The 24,379-nt window shown below is 38.1% G+C and overlaps 1 protein-coding gene across 6 annotated transcripts in view; it reads left to right on the plus strand.

Annotated features, from left to right (window-relative positions):
* Oxr1 (oxidation resistance 1) overlaps positions 1-24,379 on the plus strand; it is a 300,752-nt gene that overhangs the window by 237,699 nt on the left and 38,674 nt on the right. For all 6 annotated transcript variants that reach the window (XM_005008217.4, XM_023561659.2, XM_063257772.1 and 3 more), the window contains 5 exons: positions 1,635-1,742; positions 2,656-2,769; positions 11,550-11,702; positions 19,738-19,922; positions 22,399-23,144. In XM_005008217.4, coding sequence (XP_005008274.2) covers positions 1,635-1,742; positions 2,656-2,769; positions 11,550-11,702; positions 19,738-19,922; positions 22,399-23,144 — 1,306 coding nt within the window. The remainder of the gene's footprint in view (positions 1-1,634; positions 1,743-2,655; positions 2,770-11,549; positions 11,703-19,737; positions 19,923-22,398; positions 23,145-24,379) is intronic.

Below are 24,379 nucleotides of genomic sequence, written 5' to 3' on the forward strand. Positions count from 1 at the left end.
TATTTTCATTCAGTGTGTTCCTCATCCAGGATGGAAGTTTTAGAGTCAGCGTTGGTTACTCTCCTGAGTCACAGTTCCCTTCCATCTATGGATGCTTGCTGTTGAACCTTGGTTGGAAATCTCTGCCTTCATCTCTTTTTGTCACATTCTGTACCATAAAAAATAATGGGCTACAGGAGTGTCATTTTGGTTTTTAGGCATGTATTCTTTTGTCCCATTGATCTTGAACCTGTTGCCTATACGTCATCAAAAGGTACAACTAAAGCTGTCCAATTCTCATGCTTTATAGCTTGATTTTTAAATTATGTTGTCACTGTGAGAATATATTTAAAAGCATGTATTTTGAAAACTCGTATATTACTACAAATTAATATAGACTATATATTATCTTAGTAAAGTAGATGATAGAGGATCATATTATGTAAATGAAGGAGTTTGCACAGATAGAAAGAAGCAGAACTAGGTTATTACTTCAATGTTTGGGATAAATTTGGTTTTTCAGAACCATTAGAGAAAATATGTACATTTATTGTATTTTTACCCACCATTCCCACATGCCTGCTTTTCCTGATTTCTGAGTCTTCTCTTCTACAACATAATTCTAAATGCCTTTCAGCCCTGTCCTTTACACCAGTTATTCACTGTCCTTGAGATCTGTACTTCGTGATGGGTGGTTGAGGAAGAGATGGTATCCCAGGAGCATTTTGCATTTTTATGTCTCCTCGCCTTATATTATCGTTACTTTGAAACTTTTTTTTACCTTCTCTCTTCTCAAATTGTTTCCCCCTGTTCAGAACTCACCTTAAGTCTTTTCTGTGAGGCCTTTCCTTGACATTTGGAGCACATACTGACCCATACTTAGGGCTGCTGCTGTCTCATGGATCTGTTGTGGGTTGCACTTCGTCTGTTAAACGACCTTCTGTCTACTTTCCATCAGAGATGTTCGTTCTTCAAAAGCTAAAGCCATGTAGGTGAACTTAGTTCTCTTCTTTGGAGCTAATATAAGGCCTTGGATAAAGAGGACAGACCCCAAGGAAAACAGTGATTGATCAAATGGCTTTTTCTTTTTGGGATAATTGACAAAATTCTATTTCCTAAAATCACTATAAATGTGATTATGAGATTGTATTAATGATTCAGGAACAGATTATATATGTTAGTGATTCAGGAACAGAACTCATGATTCAAATACTTTTCTGATGTACAAACATATATGGCAGAATATATACATAAAGATTATTAGAAATAGTATTTTGAATTTAATACAGGTATACTGCACTGAAGTAACATCAGTATGTTTCTCATACTAATGTTTATGTTCCATAAACTATTTAGGAATACTGTATTATGTTAATGCCTTTATAAAGTAAAAATTTTATGTGTTATATATTTTGAAATAGCTTAGAGACCCACATATATTGTGATAAAATGTGCTCTGTGTCATAGGTCAAGGTCATTTGTTAACAAAACACAGTATTTCTTAACAGTTATCTCCAAAAATGAAAATATTTTTTATTCATCAAATATAAGATTGCTTTCCAGATATATTAAATTTTACATAGATGGTCATTAAATTTTATAATTTAGTTTTCTGTTTTAACAAATTAAAATAGTTCATTCTTTCTTTTAAATAGGTCGAATCAAGAGATTCCTTGAATAGCATAGCCCTGAAATTTGATACAACACCCAATGAACTTGTTCAGTTAAATAAGTTATTCTGCCGATCAGTCGTGACTGGACAGGTATTATCTTTGTTTAAATGTGTTGATGGTTAAAATAATTAAGCAGAAAGTATGCATTACATATAGTTAATAATGCAGATGATTTAGGAATAATTTTATGTATGCTTTGGAAATACTGGCTCTATGAATGCAAGTTAACTGTGTCTAATTGTAAGTTGACTTTTCACATAAGCTGTTGCTTTAGAGTTTCAAAAAATATTCAGAGCAGTATTATGTAACCGATACATGTTTAAAAATTTCAACACTTTAAAAGTAAGTTATCCTTCCATTTCAAACTTGTAATTTCTTTTCCAGAAACAGACATTATGAGGTCACCTACTCTACTGTCATTTACTTTCAGAAATATTGTGCACTATTTTGAATTTTGTTTGTTTGCTTCTTTATTCTAAATTTAACTTTGAAAATGTTCCATTTAAGCACAACACTTTTTCTTGTGTACATAAGTTGCATCGTGTTGCTATTTTCATAGATAGCTAGTTGCTGTAAACTTTAGGGCATTTCTACTCCTGCTAGTATTAACATTGTTGTAGTGAACACTATGATAACTTCTCTGTTTACATTTATATGCATGCTTTTCTCTGGGTAAATTCCTAGAAGTAAAATGGCATTTTAAATTTTAAATTTTAACTTGCCTATTTGTCTCCAAAACAAGAGGGTCTAGTGTTTGAGAACTGTTGCTTCTCCTACCATCTCTTGGCAGTATGTCTTATCAAATGTGTCTCAGTTAATTTTGAATATGCTCTTTTTTTGCTCTATTAGGCCTATTATGGTAATAAATATTATTACAAAATAAAAATTTTTATTTTTTCCATTTATTACTGAAGAGTGTTTTAATGGGGCTTGCTGCTTGCGGCAATGTTTTGATTACTAACATCACAGTTTAACTGAATGTTTATATGACATTTTCTTGGAGGTTCTGTATGTGCCTGACCCTGAGTATGTCTCCAGTGCCGAGAGCTCTCCATCTTTGAGCCCCGTAAGTCCTCTGTCACCAACGTCATCTGAGGCTGAATTTGATAAGACTGCCGTAAGTACCATGCCTGCAAAGATAGCTGTGAAGAAATCTCTCAGTATAGACTGCGTTGTTCATGTTTTTTTATTCAACTCTTGCTCTGGTTAGGATTAAATCACAGGTTTTCATTGTTAAATTTGTAAAGCAAAACATTCTTTCAATGAACCAGACAGTTTAAAGTGATATTCCTTTTGTGGCGGTGATCCAGAGATACCAACTCAATACTGTAAATGCTGTATGTCATTTACCTTACGAAAGAATTTTGCCTGGAAAACATGAGATTGTTGTGATAGGAAGTTCTAGTCTAATTTGAGTTTTATTTCTATTTCATGAATGGAAAATACTAGGTACTCAGGACTCTTAAATGAGTTCCTTTTTGATGGCCTGACTTTTAAAGATAATAAGTTGTCATCTTAGTCATTCTTTTAAGTACTAGTGTAGATTAATTGTGTATCTAGCATTAATAAAGAGTGTACATTCTGTGCATACGTTTTACAAAATTAATTTCTAGGAACCAAACTTCATTAATCAGTTTGATTAAACTCTCCAAAAGCAATAGTATCCGTTTTCCTTCTCTGTAGATCAGTACTCGTCACAGGCTCCCACTTTCATGAAGTGCTCGTTTACCTGTGCATCAGTGCTCCTGCAGGGTTTCACGTGTGGCTTTGGTAACCATGGAGACACCTCTTAATGTTTAAGAGGGCCTTATAATGTTTAAGATACCAAATGACAAACTGGTAACAAAATATAAATTGTTAATTAATTTACCCTCAGTTACTCATTTCTTAGTGCTAGTGTTCCACATTTACTTTCTAAGCTCCAGTATTCCACCTTTTTTGTGGAATACTTAAATGTTATTATTGATAATGTTTTAGCCTCGCCTAGAGACTTTTCCTGTGCTGTGTGTGTGTGAGTGAGACAGACAGAGGGATAAGGTCTTTTCCAGTGTTGCACTTGTTGCTTTCCTTATGTGTATAAATATGGAAACATGCTTTAGAGAGCCGCATCAAAGGACTGAGGGTGAAAATAGTCCCTACCTGGAAAGAATCCCTTCCCTGAGATGCTAGGGACCTGATGTGTTCCAGCTTCAGACATTTTCAGATTTTGAAATGTCAGCACGTGCATAATGAGATGTCTTGGTGCCCCCCACCCTCCGGGAAGTTCACATACATTTTACATGCACTTTTGACAAAGAGTCGGAGGGTGATTTCACACAGGGCTTTAGTGTTCCTGGTTTTGGGCTGCAACCAAGTTGCCTAAGATCAGACTTGGAATTTGCCTCTTGTGACCTCATGGCAATACTCAGAAAATTTTGAGGTTTGCAAGTGTTTCAGATTTCTGGTTTTCATACTAGGGATGCTCAGTCTGCATACATTTTCTGTCTGTTTTGATGAAGAGTAGAAATCAGATTTTAATGATAATTATTGCTGAGAAAGAGAACAGGGAAAAGAAAAACTTTTTCAAAGTAGCCATGCCATTTCCTGAGGGACTTACAAAATGATCAGAGCTGTGATTGAAAATAAGGCTTAAATTTAAAAATGTGTTACTGTAAGAGACACAGTGCGGGGACACTTATCTAACATCCTTGCTACTTTATGAAGCAGCTCTGAAAGTCCTCTTTTGTGTCTTTAGTTGCACTGTTGTAACTGCCTTTGATGTCTTGAATCAATTAAAACTTTTTCCCTTTTATAGTCATTTTTCTTTGAGAAAGAGCCAGAAATCAAAGGTACTGATAAATAAGGTGGATGGGGACACACAGTAATAATTTTAGGAGTCCGCCTTTCTGTTGGATGGCACTTGGCAAAAGCATTCAGCTATATTTTTTATTACACCTCCTTCATACAGTCTCAAAAGAGGCTTCTAGAACTGCTTCAGAAAGTGGCAAGAATGATAGGGTAAGTATCTTTGGAGTAAGGAATAGAGTATTTTGAGGTGGGTTAATAATAATGTGTCTTTAACTATAATAAAGCTTTTAAAATTTAGACACACATTATATTTTTCAATCAGCCTTTTTATGTGCAGAAGGAAGCAATTTCAAAAGCACCATAGCATTGCGTTAATTTAGTTTGTGTTTCAAACCCTAAAGCAGAATCATGTAAAAAGGTAAACTCTAACATCTTTGCAGACTAGAATCCCATGAGGTCTCTTGCTGTCTCTCAGCTTTAAACCAAATCTGTGTACCCCTTTGTTTTCTAGGACAGCATGACATGCAAGAAAAGGTCCAATGCGGACCAGGTTTTCTCCTATGTGAAAATGTTCTCTTCAATTTTGTCATGGGATCTAAAAGCTGGAGAGCATAAAAAGACCTGGTCAAATCTGCTGTCAAAAGAGGTCGCAAAGGATTCTGTGACTGTGTTGCTCCTCTGGGGAGGGGTCAAGGGAAAAGATCAGAGGTGAAAGAGTTCTTCAGCTTCCTTGCCCCAGGATGATAGCCATCAGCTTCTATCAAAAAGATTGTGTGCAGTAGTTAGGAGTCTTTCGAACAGTGATTTTATAATCTTTAGTTGTATTTTTATAATTTTATGTTCATTATCAGACTGCAGAATGTTACTGTGTAATTGTCTGCGTATCTCCAGTGCTATATTTTCTGTATTATAAGTGTTGGATTTACTTCATATCTTTAATGTGTATCCTAAGAAGCAAGGATATGTTTTATTAAGTATAGTTAATATTGATGTTAAATAATGTCTGCTAATATTGGTCATTACTCTATTTTCTTCCCATAAATTGTCATTTTATATTTCTAGTGACCACTAAGAGGGTTCCTGAATATCCATCTTGGTAGCGGCTTATCTATGCCTAAAATATTTTGCTCCTGGCTTCATTAGAGTATTTGGTTTCATTTTTTTAATAATTTGTTTTTGTATAAAATATAATCTTTTGGGCTGGGGATTTAGCTCAATGGCATACGTGCCTACCTTGCAAGTACGTGGTTGTGAGTTCGGTCCCCGGTACCAAAAAATATATATATATAATCTTTGGAAATTTACAGGGCAAACAGTTTTGTGCCTTTTTCTTTACTTGTGAAGACTTAAGAGATCAACCCAAGCAATAGTGAAAAAAGATGAGCATTGCTAAAATTGGCTGTGTCAGATACAATTCTAAGCATTTTTGAAAGTACTGTTATTCTGGCCTCAGATTTATGAAGATACGTGTGTGTCCCTGCAAATATTCTGCACTTCTGTCTTCCTTGAGCAGCAGAGGCTAGCACTGGACTCCCATATTGTCTCGCTTCTGTGGCCTTTTAGGGTCACCAGGAATAGCTGAGTGTGAAGGAAAAAGAGCTAGATGGAGCATGTCTGCTCCTTCCCAGGTCACCGAGGAGAGGCTGCATTCTTCCACGTCTTCTCTCTTCTCCGACCCCATTTCTTGTGAGCCTCTCCCCATCATCCCTGTCTTGTCTCCACTGAGGCACTTGCTCCCCACCTTACCTTTCAAGAACCCCTCTGGGGTTTGCCTCAGGGTGTTGTGCTCTCTCTCGGTAAATAGTTCCATTGTTCAGCTTTCTTAAAATGACTCATTCTGATGCACTGACCAATGCCTATTACTTCTGTTTGTGGAGGAGGAAACTGAGGACTAGATGTTAACTAATTTGCCTCTCAGGTCACTCAGGAAGCTAGTAGAGGAGCTAGGATTTCAGTTGGTGCAGTCTGTGTTAGTCTTGTACTAGAATTGATAACTCAGAAACAGCAGTCGCTCAATACATAATGGATGCAAAGAGCTAAGTAATAGTGAACCATGGTAAACTGGTGCGGAGAGAATTGCCACTTTGTGCCGTTGAGATTAACTTTCACAACCTTTTTATGAATATAGAATCTACTTTTGTTTTCCACTCGTTTTTACCTTTATTCATTATGCTAACGTCACTTAAAGTTAGAATGACTGTGATACATTTATAAGTTCAGAGTAAAACATGTTTAAAATAACTAATGTGGAAAAATGAAATTTTAAATTTTTATGCATGGTTCTACCATTGTAATCATTGAAGGAAGGAATATGTAGATACTCATTTTCTTTAATATAAAATGTTTTGTTTATAATCATCTAATAGATGATAGCAAAAGTAGAATTTTTATTAATAACAACAGTTGGACTGGAATACACATCATAGTAAGGAAACACAATTTTGAAAAACATATTAAGAAGTTCTAGAAAAGACCTACATGAAACCCTAATGGAGGAAAAGATATTTTAAAACGACAATGTAGGTTAGGTGTATTAAACACTTTGCTCTGTGCACTGATAGTGCTTTACACAGGGAAGTGGCTGGTGTGCATGAGTCATGCAGCTCCTGAGTTGTGGAGCTTGGATGTACCCCCGGCAGTCCAGATTCAGGCAGCCTGCTGTGTTTGCCTGCCTCTGGTCCTGGCTGAAGAGTGAGGTGCTGGGGACTGACAAGCACAGAGATCATCACAGACATTCCCTCCAATCAAACAAGTGTGGGCAGAACAGAATTTAAAAGAAGCCAGGTATGGTGGTGCACACTTGGAATCCCAGCACTGGGAGGCTGAGGGAAGATGATTGTTGTGAATTGAGACCAGCCTGCGTTACATGTGAGCTCAAGGCCTAAGCCCAGCCTGAACTGCATAGTGAGACCTTATTTCAAAAAAAGAAAGAAAAAGTTAGCTTGGAATTCAGAAGTGTTGTTTAAAATGATGGAATGGTGAAGATAAGCAGTTTTTAATATGGCTGCTCTTTTAGTAATACTGTTCTGCTTTATTTTTTTTTTTTAATTTTATTTAAGGAGAAAAGAAAAAAAAAGCAGGGAAAGGGTACAAGTTATACAGATTTACAGAAAAAAAATGAACAGTAGGAAATCACTAGTTAATGGATTACATATTGTCATCTTAGAAATAATTGTTCAAGTCACAAAATTAAAGCTTGTAAAGTGGACATTCCATCAATGATACTGCAAACAGTTCTGTTCATTGATCCAATAAAACTCTGTGATATCATTTTCTATCTTATACACTTAAATATACATGCAGTTATATAGTTTGGAGCACTTTCTTTTCCTCTCTACTGTTCTGCTTTAAGTTAGCAGTTGGCTGCCTTCATTTTTCTGGCTTTTCTCTAGCAAAGGATCATAGGCTAATTGTGTTCCGACAGAAACTTACCTCCTCAGATGCAGAGGTCGAAGTCTGATGTCAGGCTGCGTGCAGGGCCCTTGCCCCCCTAGATCTGCAGAGCAGCCGCCGTCTTGCCCAGCGTCACTGAGAAGCCTTGGCATTCCCTGGCTTGGGGAGCTTTGCCTCAGCTCTGCGCTGTGCCTCACAGGGCTGTCTTCCCATCTGTGTCTTCACACAGTGCTCCTCACTTCAGAGGCAGCAGCGGTCAGCATGAATTGAGGGCACACCTCACTCCCCTGCAGCCTCAGTTTACCTAGTAGTGTCTGCACCAGCCTCCTTCCAGATGAAGCCTCACCCTGGAGGGTCAGGGTTGGGACTTCAGTGTAGTTTGGGCGACATAGTCAGCCCCGATATGCACTCTTATTCATTTCAAGAGAATTACAGATTGGTGGTACAGAATTTAATTTATAGTGTAAAGTTTAATGTATGATTTTTAAGAAAAGGAAAACTTGAGAAGAATTTTAACTATACTTAAGTGCAACTTTCAGCAAATATTCTTCACTTACAGATGAGAAGTTACATGGAAGAGTATGGTTAGTTTCTCAGGGTGAGGAGCTTGTGAATATTTGTGAATTCTGCAAAACAAACCCCTTTTTAAATCTTACAAATAACATAATTAAGCAGCATCTTGAAGTTGTATGCCTGTGTACCTGGAAACAGACATAAATTAACTGGTAATAGCAGATGTGGAAGAAGTTATAAAAACTAGATGACAATGTCAGTGCAGTTTGAAAAGGTTAAATAGTGCATGCACTTCAGAAATTGGTCTCTCACTTGCGGGACCTTTCGGGTAGCTCTGCGCGAGGAGTTGTTCTTGGTGCTTGACCCCTCCTTTGGTAGCAGATCCATGAGGGATGGTTCAGATGTTGCAGATCAATCACGAGTCCTTTTGCAACTCAGCTTTGTCTTACTTTATTGGCAAGTTACAGAGTTTGATGAAAGATAAGTTTCCTTCAAATCTAAGATCATTATATATATTTTGAGTGAGTTAAAAATTAAATGGTCCATTTAACACACTCAGATAAGCAGGTTTTCAATAACCATTCATTGAGGCTATCAATAAAGTCAGCTTTTTTGGTCAGCTGTGCTAAATTAATTTATATACATGATGAAAAGAAGTCAAGTGTGTTAAGTATCAAAGACAACAGAATGGGTACAAAGTTGATCATTTGCATCAGAATTTCTGGGGGCTGGGGATTTAGCTTAGCAGCATAAGTGCCTACCTTGAAAGCAGGCAGTCATGAGTTCGATCCCTGGTACCGATAAAAACGAAAAAGCCAAAAAAAAAAAAAAAAAGAATTTCTAACAGATAGTGTTTTGTGATCATTAAAATCTAGGTTATTAAAAATATTAATTGTATACTAAGTAAACTTGATTTGCAGTATATTGACTGGTCTGGCCTTCCTTCAGTGAGTATCTATAGGTGTCTATCCCAGTGCTAAGGATTCACATGTGTTTTGGGAGGGATAAATGAAAGGAGTTCTAAAAGGATTTGAAGAAGGTAGATTTGTTGATTAGGAAAGAAAAAAATCATGTGAAAGTTTGATACCTCTTTTCACTTACCTCAGAGTCTACAAGATTGACAGCACTTTTCGTAACTTACTTTTTTTATGAGTGCGTATTTGTAGTACATAATGTTTACATTCCTCATGGGAAATTGGCGCACATACATGACACCTCTGAATGCCTCTTTCCCCCTTTTCCTCTCTTTCCTCCTGCTTCCTCCATCTCTTGTTCCTTTCCCCTTTGAGAAAGATCTATCTCCCTAGTGCTTATTTTCTGTCTTTTATTTTGCCCTTTATTTATACTTTAAGCTTCTCATGTAAGAGAAACAATGTGATATTTAAATTTACGTGTCTGATTTATTTCACTTAACAGTCTCAAGGTGCATCCATTTTCCTACAAATGACTCTTATCTTTATGACAGATTAGTAGTCCACTGTATGTGAATCCCATATTTTCTTTATCCATTCATCTGTTGATGAATATAGGTTACTTCCAAGATTTGGCTGTTGTGAGTTGTGCTGCTGTAAATGTAAAAGTCTGCATGTCATGTATCACTGTAACATGGTGTCTTTAACTCTTTCGGGTAGCAGGAGAATAGCTGGGTTAAGTAGAATTCCTAGTATTATGTTTTTGAGGAATCTCCATACTGATTTCCATAGTGGTTGACTAGCTTACATTCCCACCAACAATCTGGAAGATCAGTGTTATTTATTATTTTCACAAGCTAAATTAGAGCTAGTAGGTAGAAGTTATAAAGCCCAGAATCTTGCTACTATGTAAACTCTCTAAAAAGCAATGTGTATGTTCATAAGGTACAGAATACCTCTTTGGAGATACTTAAAACAGGTCTAAAAGCATCTATATACCTTCCTCCAAGGTAGAGAATGTGAAACTTCCATGGAGGACATTTCTGTGTAATTTTTAGAGGGTCTGTGAACTTGAATATAAAAATTCTAAGTGCAGTCTAACATTTTTTAAAAATTAAGACATACAAAAGCAAGCAAATCAATACCAAGAATACCTGTGACTTGTCAGTAAATCTCACTGATGTTTTCAGATCACTTTCTAATTGTAGATACCACAAAATGTCATTTACAGTCATTAAGCAAGAGTTATGTTCCACATTAGAGTTGTCAGTCACCACTTGATGTTAATATTTAATGCATTAATAGAGAAGAATACATAGCACACTATTTCCAATTTATTTTTTAATGTCTTGATAACTGTTTCAATATACATAATTGTTTTGCTTTATAAGACTATATTTTATTTTAACCATTCAACCACACTGATAAGAAGTCCATAGATTGCATTGTGAGAATGGCTCGTGGCTTTGGGAAAGCTACATTATGATCTCACTGGTCCTTTGTAAAGCAGTGTTAATAAACTCATTATAGTTTGAAAATTCAGACATTTCCAATGAGTGGGTTTTGCTGTGTACCTAAGTACCATGGATAAGGTCTTTATCTTTTCTTTGTTCCCAACACCTTATTTATATTACATGTTCATATCATGATTAGTGCTTTAATTCATAAGTGCCTGAGCATCTGTGTGTGAGAGCATGAGTGTAAAGATACATGTGATGTTGATTTCAATGCTTTCCACATGATTATATATGAGGACATGCATATATATATATATATATATATACACTAAATATGGCACATACACTCTATAATGTATATGTGTATATATCACTAAAATGTAAATTTTATTTGCGGTTTCCCCATTGCTGCATACAAAATCTCACACCCACTTCCTGACACCAACTCCTAGAAGAGATTTAATTTGGCTCAGGCTTTAAGGAGATTCCGTCCATGGTCCCCTGGTTCTAAGACAGAAACATCATGGAAGAAGGGTGTGGCAGAGTAAAGCAGATTAGTTCATCAGGGCTGGAATTAGAGCAGGGCAGTGGTGCTAGAGAGCAAGGTGGGTGAGGAGATAGACCTGGAGCCCAAGGCCGCACCGCAGCCCATCCACATACATCAGGAAGTCCCTGCAGTGGGGCTTAGAGCTAAGCAAGTTGATGCTGTGTGGAGCATGCCAACATGACCTTCAGAATGTGGGCACGAAGAAGAGCATTTACTCATTTGTTCATTTGGCTTTAATAATTACTGTTTTGCTTAGTCTTTTTTTTTAAAGTGCTCCTTTTCTTTTAAGAATCCTGATGCAGTTCATCCAAAAGAAGCAACTCCTGCATCTGCTATCACTGGTATTCGACCGGCACGAGTTGTATCTTCAACATCTGAAGAAGAAGAAGCATTTACTGAGAAATTTCTTAAGATTAATTGCAAATACATCACTAGTGGCAAGGTAACAAATGATACTTTACAGAAAATTTGTAATCCTTCTTAATTCACTATCACTAATCAGAGATTTGGGGCATTTATGTTTTGAATCCTCAGTGCCTGAATATTGAAGCAAGGTATTGGTGATAACTGTGAGTTTGAGTTGGTGTGGACCTTGCTCGTAACTGAAGAGACCGGTGTTCTGTTGCCATTGTTAAAAGGCAGCAGGATGTCAGCAAATTCAGTGTGATGCACAGTTATTTTATTACTGCTGGGATATTTCAAAAAGCATGTAAAAAAGACTACTTCCGGGTAATGTTTGGAATGCTAACTTTTCCAAACTTAGTATCACATACAAGAAAGATAACTGTTAATTAAGATACCTGGAAGTATTTGAGGGTATTGGTTGATTTATTAACTCAAAATAATCTCATGGAAAAGGTAGTCTTATTTCTTCTCACAGGACAAAAAAAGTCCAGATATTTTACTAGGTTAAAAGACTTATGAGTCATAATTTGAACCTTATTTGATTGTGTTTATCTGCCACATTTAGCTGCTTTTCTAAGCAAAATCTTCCAGTTTGCAAATGCTGTAAACTCTGAATTGAAAAATAAATTCCAGGATTTACTTAGAAAGTGACCACAACATGATAGGAGCTTGAGAAGTTATACATGACAACCATGACTATATACCTATAATTCATAAATTGTTTTTAAAATACAAACATTCAGTTGTCCCCTAAGTGGTGTTTCAGCTACATCACAAAATGCAGCTAAATGTGTTATGTTTTCCTGTTTTCAAAATACATTTTCTTTTTCTTTGCCCCCATGGAATATTTTGAGGGTTTTAATTTCTTGGAAATTTTCCAGATATCTTTATGTTACTAATTTCTGATTTAATTCCATGTGCTCAAAGAAAGCACTACTGCTTGAAAGCCTGATTAGCTGGCCTGTTTGGCCCAGACTGTGGCACCCTGAGGAAGGTACCTGGACACCTGAAAAGAACACCTGTTCTGTTGGGGTGGGGCATCTTACAGAGGGCAGCAAAGTCAGACTGGGTGACAGTGGCACTCTGTATCTCTGCTCGGATTCTCTATTTCTTTGGTCAGTTACTGACAAAACGATGTAGAAATATCACACTACAATTGTGTATTTATCTATTTGCTTAGTTCTCTGTTTTTGATTCATGTATTTTAACTCCACTATTAGGCATAAAAGCTTTGAACAGTGATATTCTCTTGATTTACCTTGTCTGTCCTTTTGAAAAACCCTCTTTATTCTTGGTAATTTTCTTTACTATGAAATCTACATGGTAAGAACTATTATAGTCATGTCACCTTCCTCTTAATAAGCATTAACATGGTTTATTTCATCTGTTTCCACTCTTTGCTTTGCCTGTCTTTGTAAAATTGGTGTCCTGCAGGTAGCATGTGGTTGAATCTTGCTTCCATCCATAATCTCTGCCTTTAATTTGATATGCACTTTGATATGGTTAGGTTTAAATTTACTGTCTTGCTGTTTGCTTTTCTCTTTGTGTCTCACCTGCCCCTCTTTTTTGTTCTATTTTGTTTTGTGTTTTTTTTGCATTGAGGTTTTTATTGTCTCCTTTATTGGCTAATTAACTGTGACACATTATTAATGATTGCTATAGAATTTATAATATATTATCTTCTATATATCTCACTTCAGAAGTGTAGCATTTTACATATAATGTAAGAACTTTACATTTGACCCTGGAGCAGCACAGAGGATAGGAAAATTTACCTCTCATGCTGTTGAAAATCCATGTACTGCTTAACCTTGTAATAGCCTGCAATTGATGGGAAGCCTTGCTGGTAACAAAAACAGTTGATCGACATATACATTGAGTGTTAGACATACTATATCTGGCGAAAAATGCCAGAGAACTACAAGATAGCATTTTCGTTGCAGTGCACAGTTTCCTGGAGAGACAAATTGCTTGCATTGATGTGATCAGTGTCACGGAGCATAGATGACTCAGCCCCCAAGTTCCCCATGTCCCTGCTGTAATGCAGGAGCAGCTGTGGCATCACATAGTAGTTTGGCAGGTCTCGCAGGGTGCTCGGTGCAGGGTGACACGAAGCTGCCTGTTTACATCTATGCAAACTGCTTTGCACTTCCCATGGTGTGGTCTGGAAACGTCAGGGCATAAGTTTTAATAACATTATCACTTTTTATCATAGATTTGTGTACATTATAAAGGCAATCATAAAATCATAAAATAGATCATTGACATGCATTTTTTATATTCATAATAAATATTACTTGTTCTTAGTCTCTTTGATTTATCCAAACCACACATTTCATCTGGGAGTTTTTTCAAATTGTCATAGATCACATGCATACACAAAATTATACATGTAAGGGGGTCAGAACTGTTCAAACTCATTTTGTTCAAGAGTAAACTATACTTTCAAACCTTTCCCCAGCCTTTGTGGTCTTACGTTCTACCTTTTATTTCTACATGTGAGAAACCCCAAATATATTGTTATGCTTGCTTGAAAAAGTTAAGTGAACATAATTTTAAAAGTAAGGAAAAGTCTATTACATTCATTTATCATTCTGTGCATGTTTTGAAAAATTCCTTTATGTAGATTCACATTTTAGTAGTATTTTTGCTTTACTGGAGTACTTTTAAAGTATTTATGATGCACTTCACTTGGAGAGTCTTTCAGTGTTTGAATGTCAACAAAATGTGTTTTTCCTTTTTGCATGGTACTATTGTATTTATTCAAAAGCACATGTGTATATATAAATACTTTTATAAAAAGAATCCTTTTTTTGGGTACTGGGGATCAAACTCAGGGGTGACCTGTCATTGAGTCACATCCCACCCCTTTCTATTTTATTTTGAGATGACATCTTGCTAAGTTGCCCTGGCTGGACCTGAATTTGGGATACTACTGTTACTAAGAAACTTCCTGCAGCACTAGGATTATACACATGTGCCTCCATGCCTGGCTCTAAATTTTTATTTCTCACTTCTATCTCTTTTTCCTTGTGTGGATGTCTTTAAGTTAATAAATTTTGTTTTGTAGAGGAATTTTAAGTTGATAAAAGAATTAAACAGCAAGTTCCCCGATAACTCCTGCCCCGTTCTCTGTTATTAACATTTAGGTACTAGGTTTGTTGCTTTCATAAGCCAGTATTCAGACACTGAATTCTTTAGTTCACACGATTCAGTGCTGTTTTATGTTCTGTGGGTTCACAGGTTCCCTGTTGGCCAAGTGTATTACACATGTATCCACCATTGCTGTGCTACACAAACTCGTCTCCTGCCTTCCCATTCCATGTGTCACCATTGACTCCTCCTCTCATTCCCCTGGGCTTTCTCTAGCTGATGACTGTCTCCACAGTCTTGTCATTTTCAGAGTGCCGTATGACAAATCAAATAGTTTGGTTGTAGGATTTCAGATTGACTCCTGTAATTTAATGGCATGTTTAAGGGTCCTCTGAGTCTTTTGTGCTTTAACAACACCTCATTTCTTTTTATTGGTGAGTAACATTCCACTGTGGGGGCTGTATTCTAAGTTATTTACACATTTCCCCTTTACAGAAGGAACCATGTCCTGTTTGATGCCAGGCTTTGGCACTTACAGAGAAGCTGTTCTGAACATTGCAGTGTGGATGTGCTATGGGCTTGAGTTTGCACTGTACTTGGATAAATGCCAAGGAGCACATCTCAACAAAGTGTAAGACGTGCACAGCTTACTAAGAAACTGCCACATTTCCAAGCACCTGGGACCTCTGTGTCCTGTGAGCAGTGAGAATTCCCGTTGCTCAGCACCTCCTTGTATTAGGGGTTTCCAGTCGTCCTGCAGTTTAGCCGTTCCTGGTCCCACGGGGTTTACCTTGGCCTTCATCGAGGATGTGGGATGTGACCATCTTCTTACATAGTCACGTGCTCTCCGGGGTCGGCGACTCCATCTGCTTCAATTTGAAAGATGCTATAGTAGACACAGGAGTAGGTTGACAAGGCTGTCTTTCTCTTTCAGAACTCGATGTTCTATAAGAAAAAGTGTGTTTGATTACATTAAAAGTGTCCTCTGTGTCACTAATTTTGAACAGTTGATTATGATGTACCATGGTGTATATTTTCATATTTGTTTTGATTCTTCAGCTTCTTGGATCTGTGGATTTGTAACTTAATTCAAATTTGGAAAATTATGGGCCATATTTCTTCAAGTACTTCTTCTTTCTCATCCTTTTTTATTCTTTCTTTGAGAACTTTAGTTACGTTGTTTTTTGGCTGTTTAACATTATGTCACGTAGCTTCCTGATACTCTTTTCATTTTTTCTTTTTCTCTTCTCTATAGTTGTAACTGTTGTATTTAAGTGCAGTGTTCTGTCATGTATGAGCTGTTACAGTACATTCAGATTATTTTCATCTCCATCCTTGTCACTCTGCATTCTGTAAGTCCAAATAGGGTCTCATATTTTCTGTATCTCCATTTATCATGCATAGCCTCTCTTTTAGAATATGGTTATAATAATTATATTAATGCCCTTTCTACCAAGTTTCTTTCACTGTCTCTCAGTGTCTTTTTGTGTTCATTGATTTCTTTCTGTTTGGTGAAGGTCACTTTTTCCTGTTTCTTCTTATGAATAACAGTTTCTCCTCAGATGTCAAACACCATAAATCTTATCTTATTGAGTACTGGCTATTTTTGTTTTCCTGTACATACTATACTTTTTTTCCAAGGACATGGTTAAATTTCTTCAAAACAGCTTGATTTGATCCTGGCTTTCTTTCTTTTTTTTTTTTTTTTTTTTTCCTTTTTATTTTATTTTATTTTATTTATTTTTTTATTTATTATTTTTTAAATTTTATTTTGAAAGTATACAACAGAACAAATCAGAATAAAGCCAACTAAGATCGTACAGTGAAACTGGTACAGAGCTACAGAACTTCACAGCAGGTTACCAGGATAACAGTAATAGGTATCATAGTATATTTTGTTATCTTTATAGTAGTTGTTCTTTCAATCATGTATATCAAAATGAGATGAAATATAGAACACTATAGAACTTACCAAAACAGAATATTGAATAGAGCAGTACCATTAATCCGAAAAGAGCAAAACAGTAATAAAAATATTTGCCTTCAAAGAAATGGTAGAAGAAAGTCCCCCTTATTTGCTATGATCAACCTCCCAGGAGATACTCAGATTTCTGGTTTCCATTTGCTAATGGGCGGGGAAGGGGGGACGAAGGAGGATAAGCAGGGAGGCAGGATGGTCATTTGCTTTCACAGCCCCCTCAGCTCCAACATGGCGTGGATCTCAGGAGACACTGCTGGTTCTCCCCCTGGAAGGGCTGCAGTGGGCCACACTGCCGCTCCTTACCAGGGAGGGGAGGTGCTTGCTTGGCTGCCCAGAGTCCCAAGTTCCAACATGGCGCGGATCTCAGGAGACACTGCTGGTTCTCCCCCCTGGAAGGGCTGCAGTCTGTCTGTCTTTTTTCAACAAGTCCATAGCTGCCTTTGTCTGTAGCTGAGGTTCCCCTTGTTGAGATACTGCCACTGGTGCTTCCGAGGCCTGCGGGTATAGGTTTCCGCCGGCTTCAGGAGGACACAGCTGCTCCTGATTGCAGACTCTGGAATCTGTACCTCGCGTCTGTGGAGTACTGCTTATTTGTCTCTGGGTGTGCTGGGTCAGCTAGTGGTCAGCGCTCATCTCCAGCCCAGAGGGTCCTCTCTGCACCCAGAATCTTCTTGCTGAGCAGCACTTCCTGTCCCCATCTCCTCACATGCTTCCTGGAAGTCCTCTCGGTACACTGTGCCAGGAAGGAGTGTAGAGAAATCTTCCTTGGTTCTCCTTGTTCAGATATCACTCACTGCCCAGCAGCCTTCCAGTACTGAGAAAGTTGTTTCATGCGTAGTGTGTGTTCTCAGTAGTGTAGGCAGAACTAGTTTTTGGCTCAAAGCCGAAGTTATTTGCAGGTATCTCATTGTGCTTTAAGGATCAAAGCACACACAGGGCCATTGAGGCTGCACCCTGTTGTTCTTGGGATGTAATCTCTTGTTGGAGGCAGCTGTGCTTATGCTAATGCACAGAAGAAAGGAGGCAGAAGTTTACTTCCTCCTGTAAGTTGTCTCCTTTCGTCGTCCTACAGATTCATCACAGTAAAGTTTTGTTACTCAAAATATTGAAACTTGTCAACAATTATAGTGATTAAATTATTGTGGAGTTGAAATTAGAAAAAAATCAGTGCAGGCTTTTCTCTGCCAGGATGGATTCCAGATCGTAGTTGTTTTGTCTTTTGGTATCTACAGAAATATTGTTAAGTGGTAACCTTTGTTTTGCAGGTGGACTTTATTTTCTGACAGAAATAATTTCTCCTTAAAAGGTTAGTCAGATAGTTGCACCTAAGCAGGTAGAAGTTGTTAATACTAAAAGTACTTGGTGCTTGAAGTTTCTGTAGAGCTTGTGGCTTGGGAAGATGCTCACTGGAGCGGTCTTGCTCACAGTAGTCTTAGCAGAATGCTGATTAATATATCCAGAGTCAAGAAGCAATGTTGTTAAGCGCCTGCCTTGCAAGCAGGCAGTCGTGAGTTCGATCCCTGGTACCGATAAACAAAATGAAAAAGACAAAAAAAAAAAAAAAAAAAAAAAAAAAGAAAGAAAATGGCACAGTAGGTGCCTGCCACAAGAAGCAATGTTGTGTTTAGTTTTGAATTTTGTTTGTGTAAGTTTGTGACACGTAATACTTATATTCATCTTTGCTATTTGGTGTGTGTATGCTGTATGTTGTTGAATTCCACCCAGAAAGGCACTCTTCTGCTGAGCCCGCATGCCACTGAGCCCATGGGCTCCAGGGGCATTCTTGGTGAACCTGAGCGGCTGGGGTGCAAGATGGCTGAGGGTGGAGAGACAACCCCAGCAGCCTCCGTGGGGACTGCTCCTGTCTTCTCTGTCTCTGCACATGCGCACTGCGCCCAGTGCTTCCCGTCCTCACTCAGTACTGCCCTCTGGGTGACTGTCTAGCGGTGCTCTCCCTGGCTCCCTCAGCTGAGGGGCCTCTCATGAATGTCTTGCCCCGTGCAGCAGGGAGACTTAGTGCAGGTAGCCCTGGGCATCTTTCCCAGGAATTCTGCTTTTCATTTTTAGATTTACAGAGTATAGCGGAATGAGAGAATCAGTGGCAGCAAGGAATGTGTCACACTTGATTTGGAATGATTGTAGTTTGTGACATGGATCCCAAAGGATTATAGTAAAAAGCAAAAACTACCTAGATTTTGAATTCTTGTTGATCAGAATTTAATCAAAACTAATTATTATACCTATCTCATTGTACTGTGATCATAAAGATTAGATGAACGCTAACTATATGACTTTGGATATACATAGAATATTCAGTAAATATTAACTAGCATTACTTGGGTCAGCTGCTTTTGAACTTTAGTTTTTAAAAAGTGGGTACACTCCAAAGGTTTGTATCTGTGTTTATATAAACACACTTAAAATTTCTTAGCTTTTCATGGTAAAATTCACAATGATGACTGTGCCCTTTAGTGGTTGTGTAATCTACCTAATCTCACAGATGAGCAAAAAAGACTCAGAAGCTCTGCTTACCCAAGGTCACAAAGTCAAGTGAAAGCAATGATTTTTAAAAAGGGGTTTTAATGAAATCATGTGCTTTTCAGTTTATTGTGGAATGAATTATCAAGGGCAGTTTAATAATCTGCACTGTGTACATGAAACTAGAGAATAAGTAATGCAGGAAGAGGTGTGCAGATTAGTGTAAAACTGACCTCATTACATCCCTTTTTACTTTTCTCAAATTCTTTTCCCAACAACAGTACTTTACTGAGGTTACAAATTTTAGTTCCCAACTGGATGGTTATGGATGGAATATGATATTCTTTGTGCTCTGTCCCTGCTGCAGAGCAGAATTTACTGGGAAAGCATTCCTGTTAAGTGTTTTCATGAGAATGCCATTGTTCTAGAATTATGATACATGATCTATAGTAAAGATAGTTCAATAGTTTTGAAATTTTGAGCTTTGAAAATTAAACATTACTTTCTTTTTCCATTTTAGGGCACAGTCAGTGGTGTGCTGCTGGTAACACCAAACAATATCATGTTCGACCCACATAAAACCGACCCTTTGGTCCAGGAGAATGGCTGTGAGGAATATGGCATCATGTGCCCCATGGAGGAGGTGATGTCTGCCGCAATGTACAGAGACATCCTGGACCGTGAAATTAAGGAGTCTCTGCCCGCGTAAGAACGGTGTTTATCTTCAGCTGCAGTGGATTGCATCCAGAGAGCTGACCTTGCTCTCACCCCTCAACTGTTTTTAGTAGTTTTATTGTAGCCATTTTTCATTTTGTCAGTAATGAAACAAGAGATATATGCAGTAATAAAAGATTATTCTGAATGCATCTAGGATAGTTAGGAATTATTTATTTATCTGTTTTTGGTCAGGGAATCAGATAGTTGAAAAGTAAGTCATCAGTGTTTACCAGCCCTTTTTTAGGTCCACCATTAACAATTCTAACCTACTTACTTCTAATCATTGTGAAAGATAGTTTACAGATTTTTCTCTTAAAAGGTGAGATATAGATCTGACATTGCTACTAGGCAGCATGGCTGTATTTTTTAGTATATTGATTTATATTTTCTCTTTTCTTGCCTAGAAAAGTATAAAATACAAAGTAGAAAACCCACACATTGCACTAACAGGAAGCGTTAACCTTGGAATACACTGGTCAGATGATTTGTGCAATAAGGTAACACAAGTATGAGACAACAGACTGGGCAGATCTTTTGGAAGTAAGGTGCTTGACCAGACTAATGACCCAAGGAAGAAAAAGAAATAGGAAATAAAAGGAGAAAGTAAATATAGGTGTATGGGGGAGGGAGTGAGAAGGAAGAAAATTGATGTGTAATAGAAAAGAGCTGCCCTGTGTGTCTAACTTACAGGCATGGTACTGCCTACTGTGAAATTAACTCCTGGGAAGAACAGTTTGCCAAGGAGAGAATTGTGTGTGTATGTGCGTGCGCATATTTGGTCTGAGGAAGACTATATGAGTTTTTAGGATACCTGTGACAGAATAAAATCCCTTATTAGAAAAGTCTCTGTCCTACCTTCCAAACAACAGATATTATTTTGATTTAGTGAGCTACTCTTTATAGCCCCATATAGTTCCTGGAAGGTGTCATTGTCCTCTACGATTTCTTAAAGTAATAAATTACTATCCAAAGCCAGTTTCAGCAAGTAAAAGATTACGAGGGGCAGTGCAGGGACGAGACTCAGGTGAAATGGAGGTGAGATCGAAAGAGAAAGAGGATTGGCTGCGCAGCGTCGGCCAGTGCCACACAGTGGGGGAGCTCTGATTCTGGACAGTCTGTGTTCTGCAGGACGTTGCAGTTCTCCTTCCCTTTTAACCAGCTCAACAGTCACCAGGAAAGACTAGGCATTGCATCCAAACATTAAAAATTCTTTCAGAAAGAAATTTTTGAAATACTACCTTATGGGATAATTTAAAGCAGTATTTTTCACCAAATATGATAAAGTAAATGGTTTTACAAAGCAATGTTATGTTTGGAAAAATTTGGTTGTTTTGAGGTTTTGGTTGGTTATATGCAGAAAAAAAGAGGTAAAAAGTTTGGAAAGTTGATTTCAGAAGATACTTTCTGAACCTATATTTGACAGTAGCAACGCTGTTGGCATATATGTTTTAGCCTTTCAACGTATTAGCTTTGAAAAGTATAGCACATATGTAAATACATATCTTGTTAGGTTTCTTGTCCTCATCCTTTGACCTAATTCTACTGTTTGTTTGAGACAAAATTTCCCAGAATTGGGCTATTGAACCTCCTAAAGATGCAGTTGGAGTGAGTCACCAGTAGATGACGCCATGGCTCGTTAAACAACATGATTGAGACACTTGTATTAAAAGATGCATCCAGTGCAGAGATGGCACAGATAGGAATTGGGCTGCAGCTAGAGAGCATTTCAAAAGTGAATTTTGCACATCCTGGTTAGGAAGATTACTGAATTTTTAAAAAATCTAAATTCCAGAACAGCAGAAGAGTTACCCAGTTTCACCGTCCAGAGAAAGCCAGTTACTTTTTGTTGACGTATTTTCCAGTCCTCTCTGTGCAGCATATTTTTGCCTGGTCTTCCAGCTCAACATGCACAAAGGCCAGCCCCTTCTTCAGTGAGAATTCATGCAGTTTCCGTCTGTCACAGGATATTTAGAGCCATCCTTCTGCATTATTGACTGATGCTCCGTTAACACAGGCACTCACACGTTTACAGAACGTAAAGTAGCCTGCGAACACCAGATGGCACTTATGATGGAAATCTAGACCCACTCAGGAACCACACACGTATTCTTTACCTATATTCTTCAACTGGATAAGTTCTCTTGAAGTTGTTGTAAACAGTGCTTGTTAGTCTAAATATACCCTGAAAGTATGTTTGCTTCAGTTCCGTTCAGCATGTATTCAGCCCTTGCTTGTGACCAGTATCTTGGTTCAATCTCTGTTTGAGTGTAAATAAGCATTGTGCATATGTGTGTGGTAATGTATTCTTTACTAAAGATTTAAAATGCTAATTGAAAATTTCTCCTAAATTTATTTTCTATATTCCATCATTGAGTAAATTTCAGTTTAAAATTAAAACTTTATCCAGAATTGTAGTCATCAAATTTTCTAAAGTCTAACCATCTTTAATTTTGTTTAATGACAGAGAAATAGATCTGTTATCAGGAAAGGACTTCTGTCATTCAAAGAAGATAACAGGAGTGAATACAGAGGAAGTAGACTGGAGAACGCGTGATGCAGGGAACGACAGTGCCAGCACGGCTCCTCGGAGCACTGAGGAGTCGCTCTCTGAGGAAGTGTTCACAGAGTCAGAGCTCTCTCCCATCCGAGAGGAGCGCATGTCTTCAGATAAGTCGTCTGAGGCGTCCTCAGAGTCTGTGCAAACTGTCAGTCACCCTGGGGTGGGAGGGTCGACAGCCCAGGCAGAGTCCAGCAGTCCTCCTGCTCACTTGAAAGTCAACACTGGACATTCGACCAAAGGAACTGGGATGGTGTCTCACGAAGCGGGTTTAAGTCATGGTGAAATGGCCACTCAGGACGGAGATGAGGTGACAGATAAGCTTCAGGAAGCGTCAGGCCCCATGGACAAAAGCCCAGGTGTGAAAGGTCCTGCAGACCAGGATCCTTGTTCTCAGAAGAGTGCCCTGCAGCAAGATGGAGGTGGGAAAGAAAACGTGCCTTGTGGAGAAATGATGGAATTTAAGCAAAAGCAAGCTATTAACAAAGACCAGGAAGGAAAGGAGCAAAGGCAGGACTCAGAGGTTGAAGAGCTGCGCAAACTCTGGAAAACTCACACCATGCAGCAAACTAAGCAGCACAGGGTAAACATTCAGCAGGTATCACAAAAAGACATCAAGCATAAAATTGCATCTGCTGATGGACATGTGGAAGGTAAGTGTTAGGGAGTGTGCAGAGGGAGTTCATTTTTTTAGTCTGTGCCCCTTTTCTTCAGCAATTCCAGAGCTGCTGTGTCGTAGCCAGGCTGCAGGGTAACCCCCTTGAGGGAGGTGCTGGGATAAGGACCTGGCCAGGATGCCTGGCCGTGCTCATCCTGCAGGTGTATGCACGGGCGAGTGCCTCTTCTGCCACACTGACTCTGTCTAAAGTATCCCTTGGCAGGGCTCATAAGCTGTATGTGTTTTATGACTCCACTTTCTGGTTTAGTTTTGTCCTTTATCATTGCATATATAATGTTCTAGTTGCAGTTTATAACTGCCAAAGTTGTATTCCACCTTTTTGTTTTTGAGAGTACAGTGGGACATAAAAATCTGTTTCTAGAATTTATCCACGTATCTACCTGTTGTCACCTGATGTAAACTTTTAAAACAAACATTCAGGGTCAGTAAAAATACAGTCTTTTCTTTCACTTCTGTTTTTTTTGGTTCTACTTAAAATTATAGTAATAAGCTGTCTTTTATTTCTCATATACTGTGCTTCTTCCTTCATTTGTTAGGGGTTAAGTAGCCCATATCTCAAGTAGCTTGATAAACATTTCTTACTTTAATTCTATTAGAATCTGATCCTAGATTAATTCAGTTTGCCTACTTAACCCATAACATATGAAGGAAGAAGCACAGTGTATGAGAAATAATGGAATAAAACAATGTTTTGACTTCTTTAACTATAAAATGTACGATTTATCATTTTAACCATTTTTAAGCACTTGGGTAGCCTTAAATGCATGCATTTTTGTTGTGCAGCCATCACCAACATCTGTCCCTGAAGCTTTTTTATCTTCCCAAACTGAAACTCTACACTCGATAAAAAGTAAATAGTCATTCTCCTTGGCCAGCACAATTATGCCTCTGGTTTCCGTCTTCATTCTGGGTATTTTATGTGAGTAGAGACACACAGTATTTTTTTTTCCCTGCTCCTTTCACTTAGCGTAACCCTTCAAGGCCACTCCACAGTACAGTATGTTAGGGGTTCTGCATCTCTTAAGTCTGAGTAACTGACATCCAGTGTGCGCACCGTATTTTGTTAGTCCATTCATTCACTGATGGGCAGATATGTGATGTCTGAGTTTTTGCTGCTGTAATACCACTGTGAACACTTGCATGCAAGCATCTGAGTCCCTGGGTGCAGTTTTGGGGTGGCATATTCCCAAACGGAGAATTGCTGCATTA

Source organism: Cavia porcellus, unplaced genomic scaffold (genome assembly GCF_034190915.1).
Source record: "Cavia porcellus strain 051 isolate PalLab524CR breed Dunkin Hartley unplaced genomic scaffold, mCavPor4.1 scaffold_10, whole genome shotgun sequence".
NCBI lineage: Eukaryota > Metazoa > Chordata > Mammalia > Rodentia > Caviidae > Cavia > Cavia porcellus.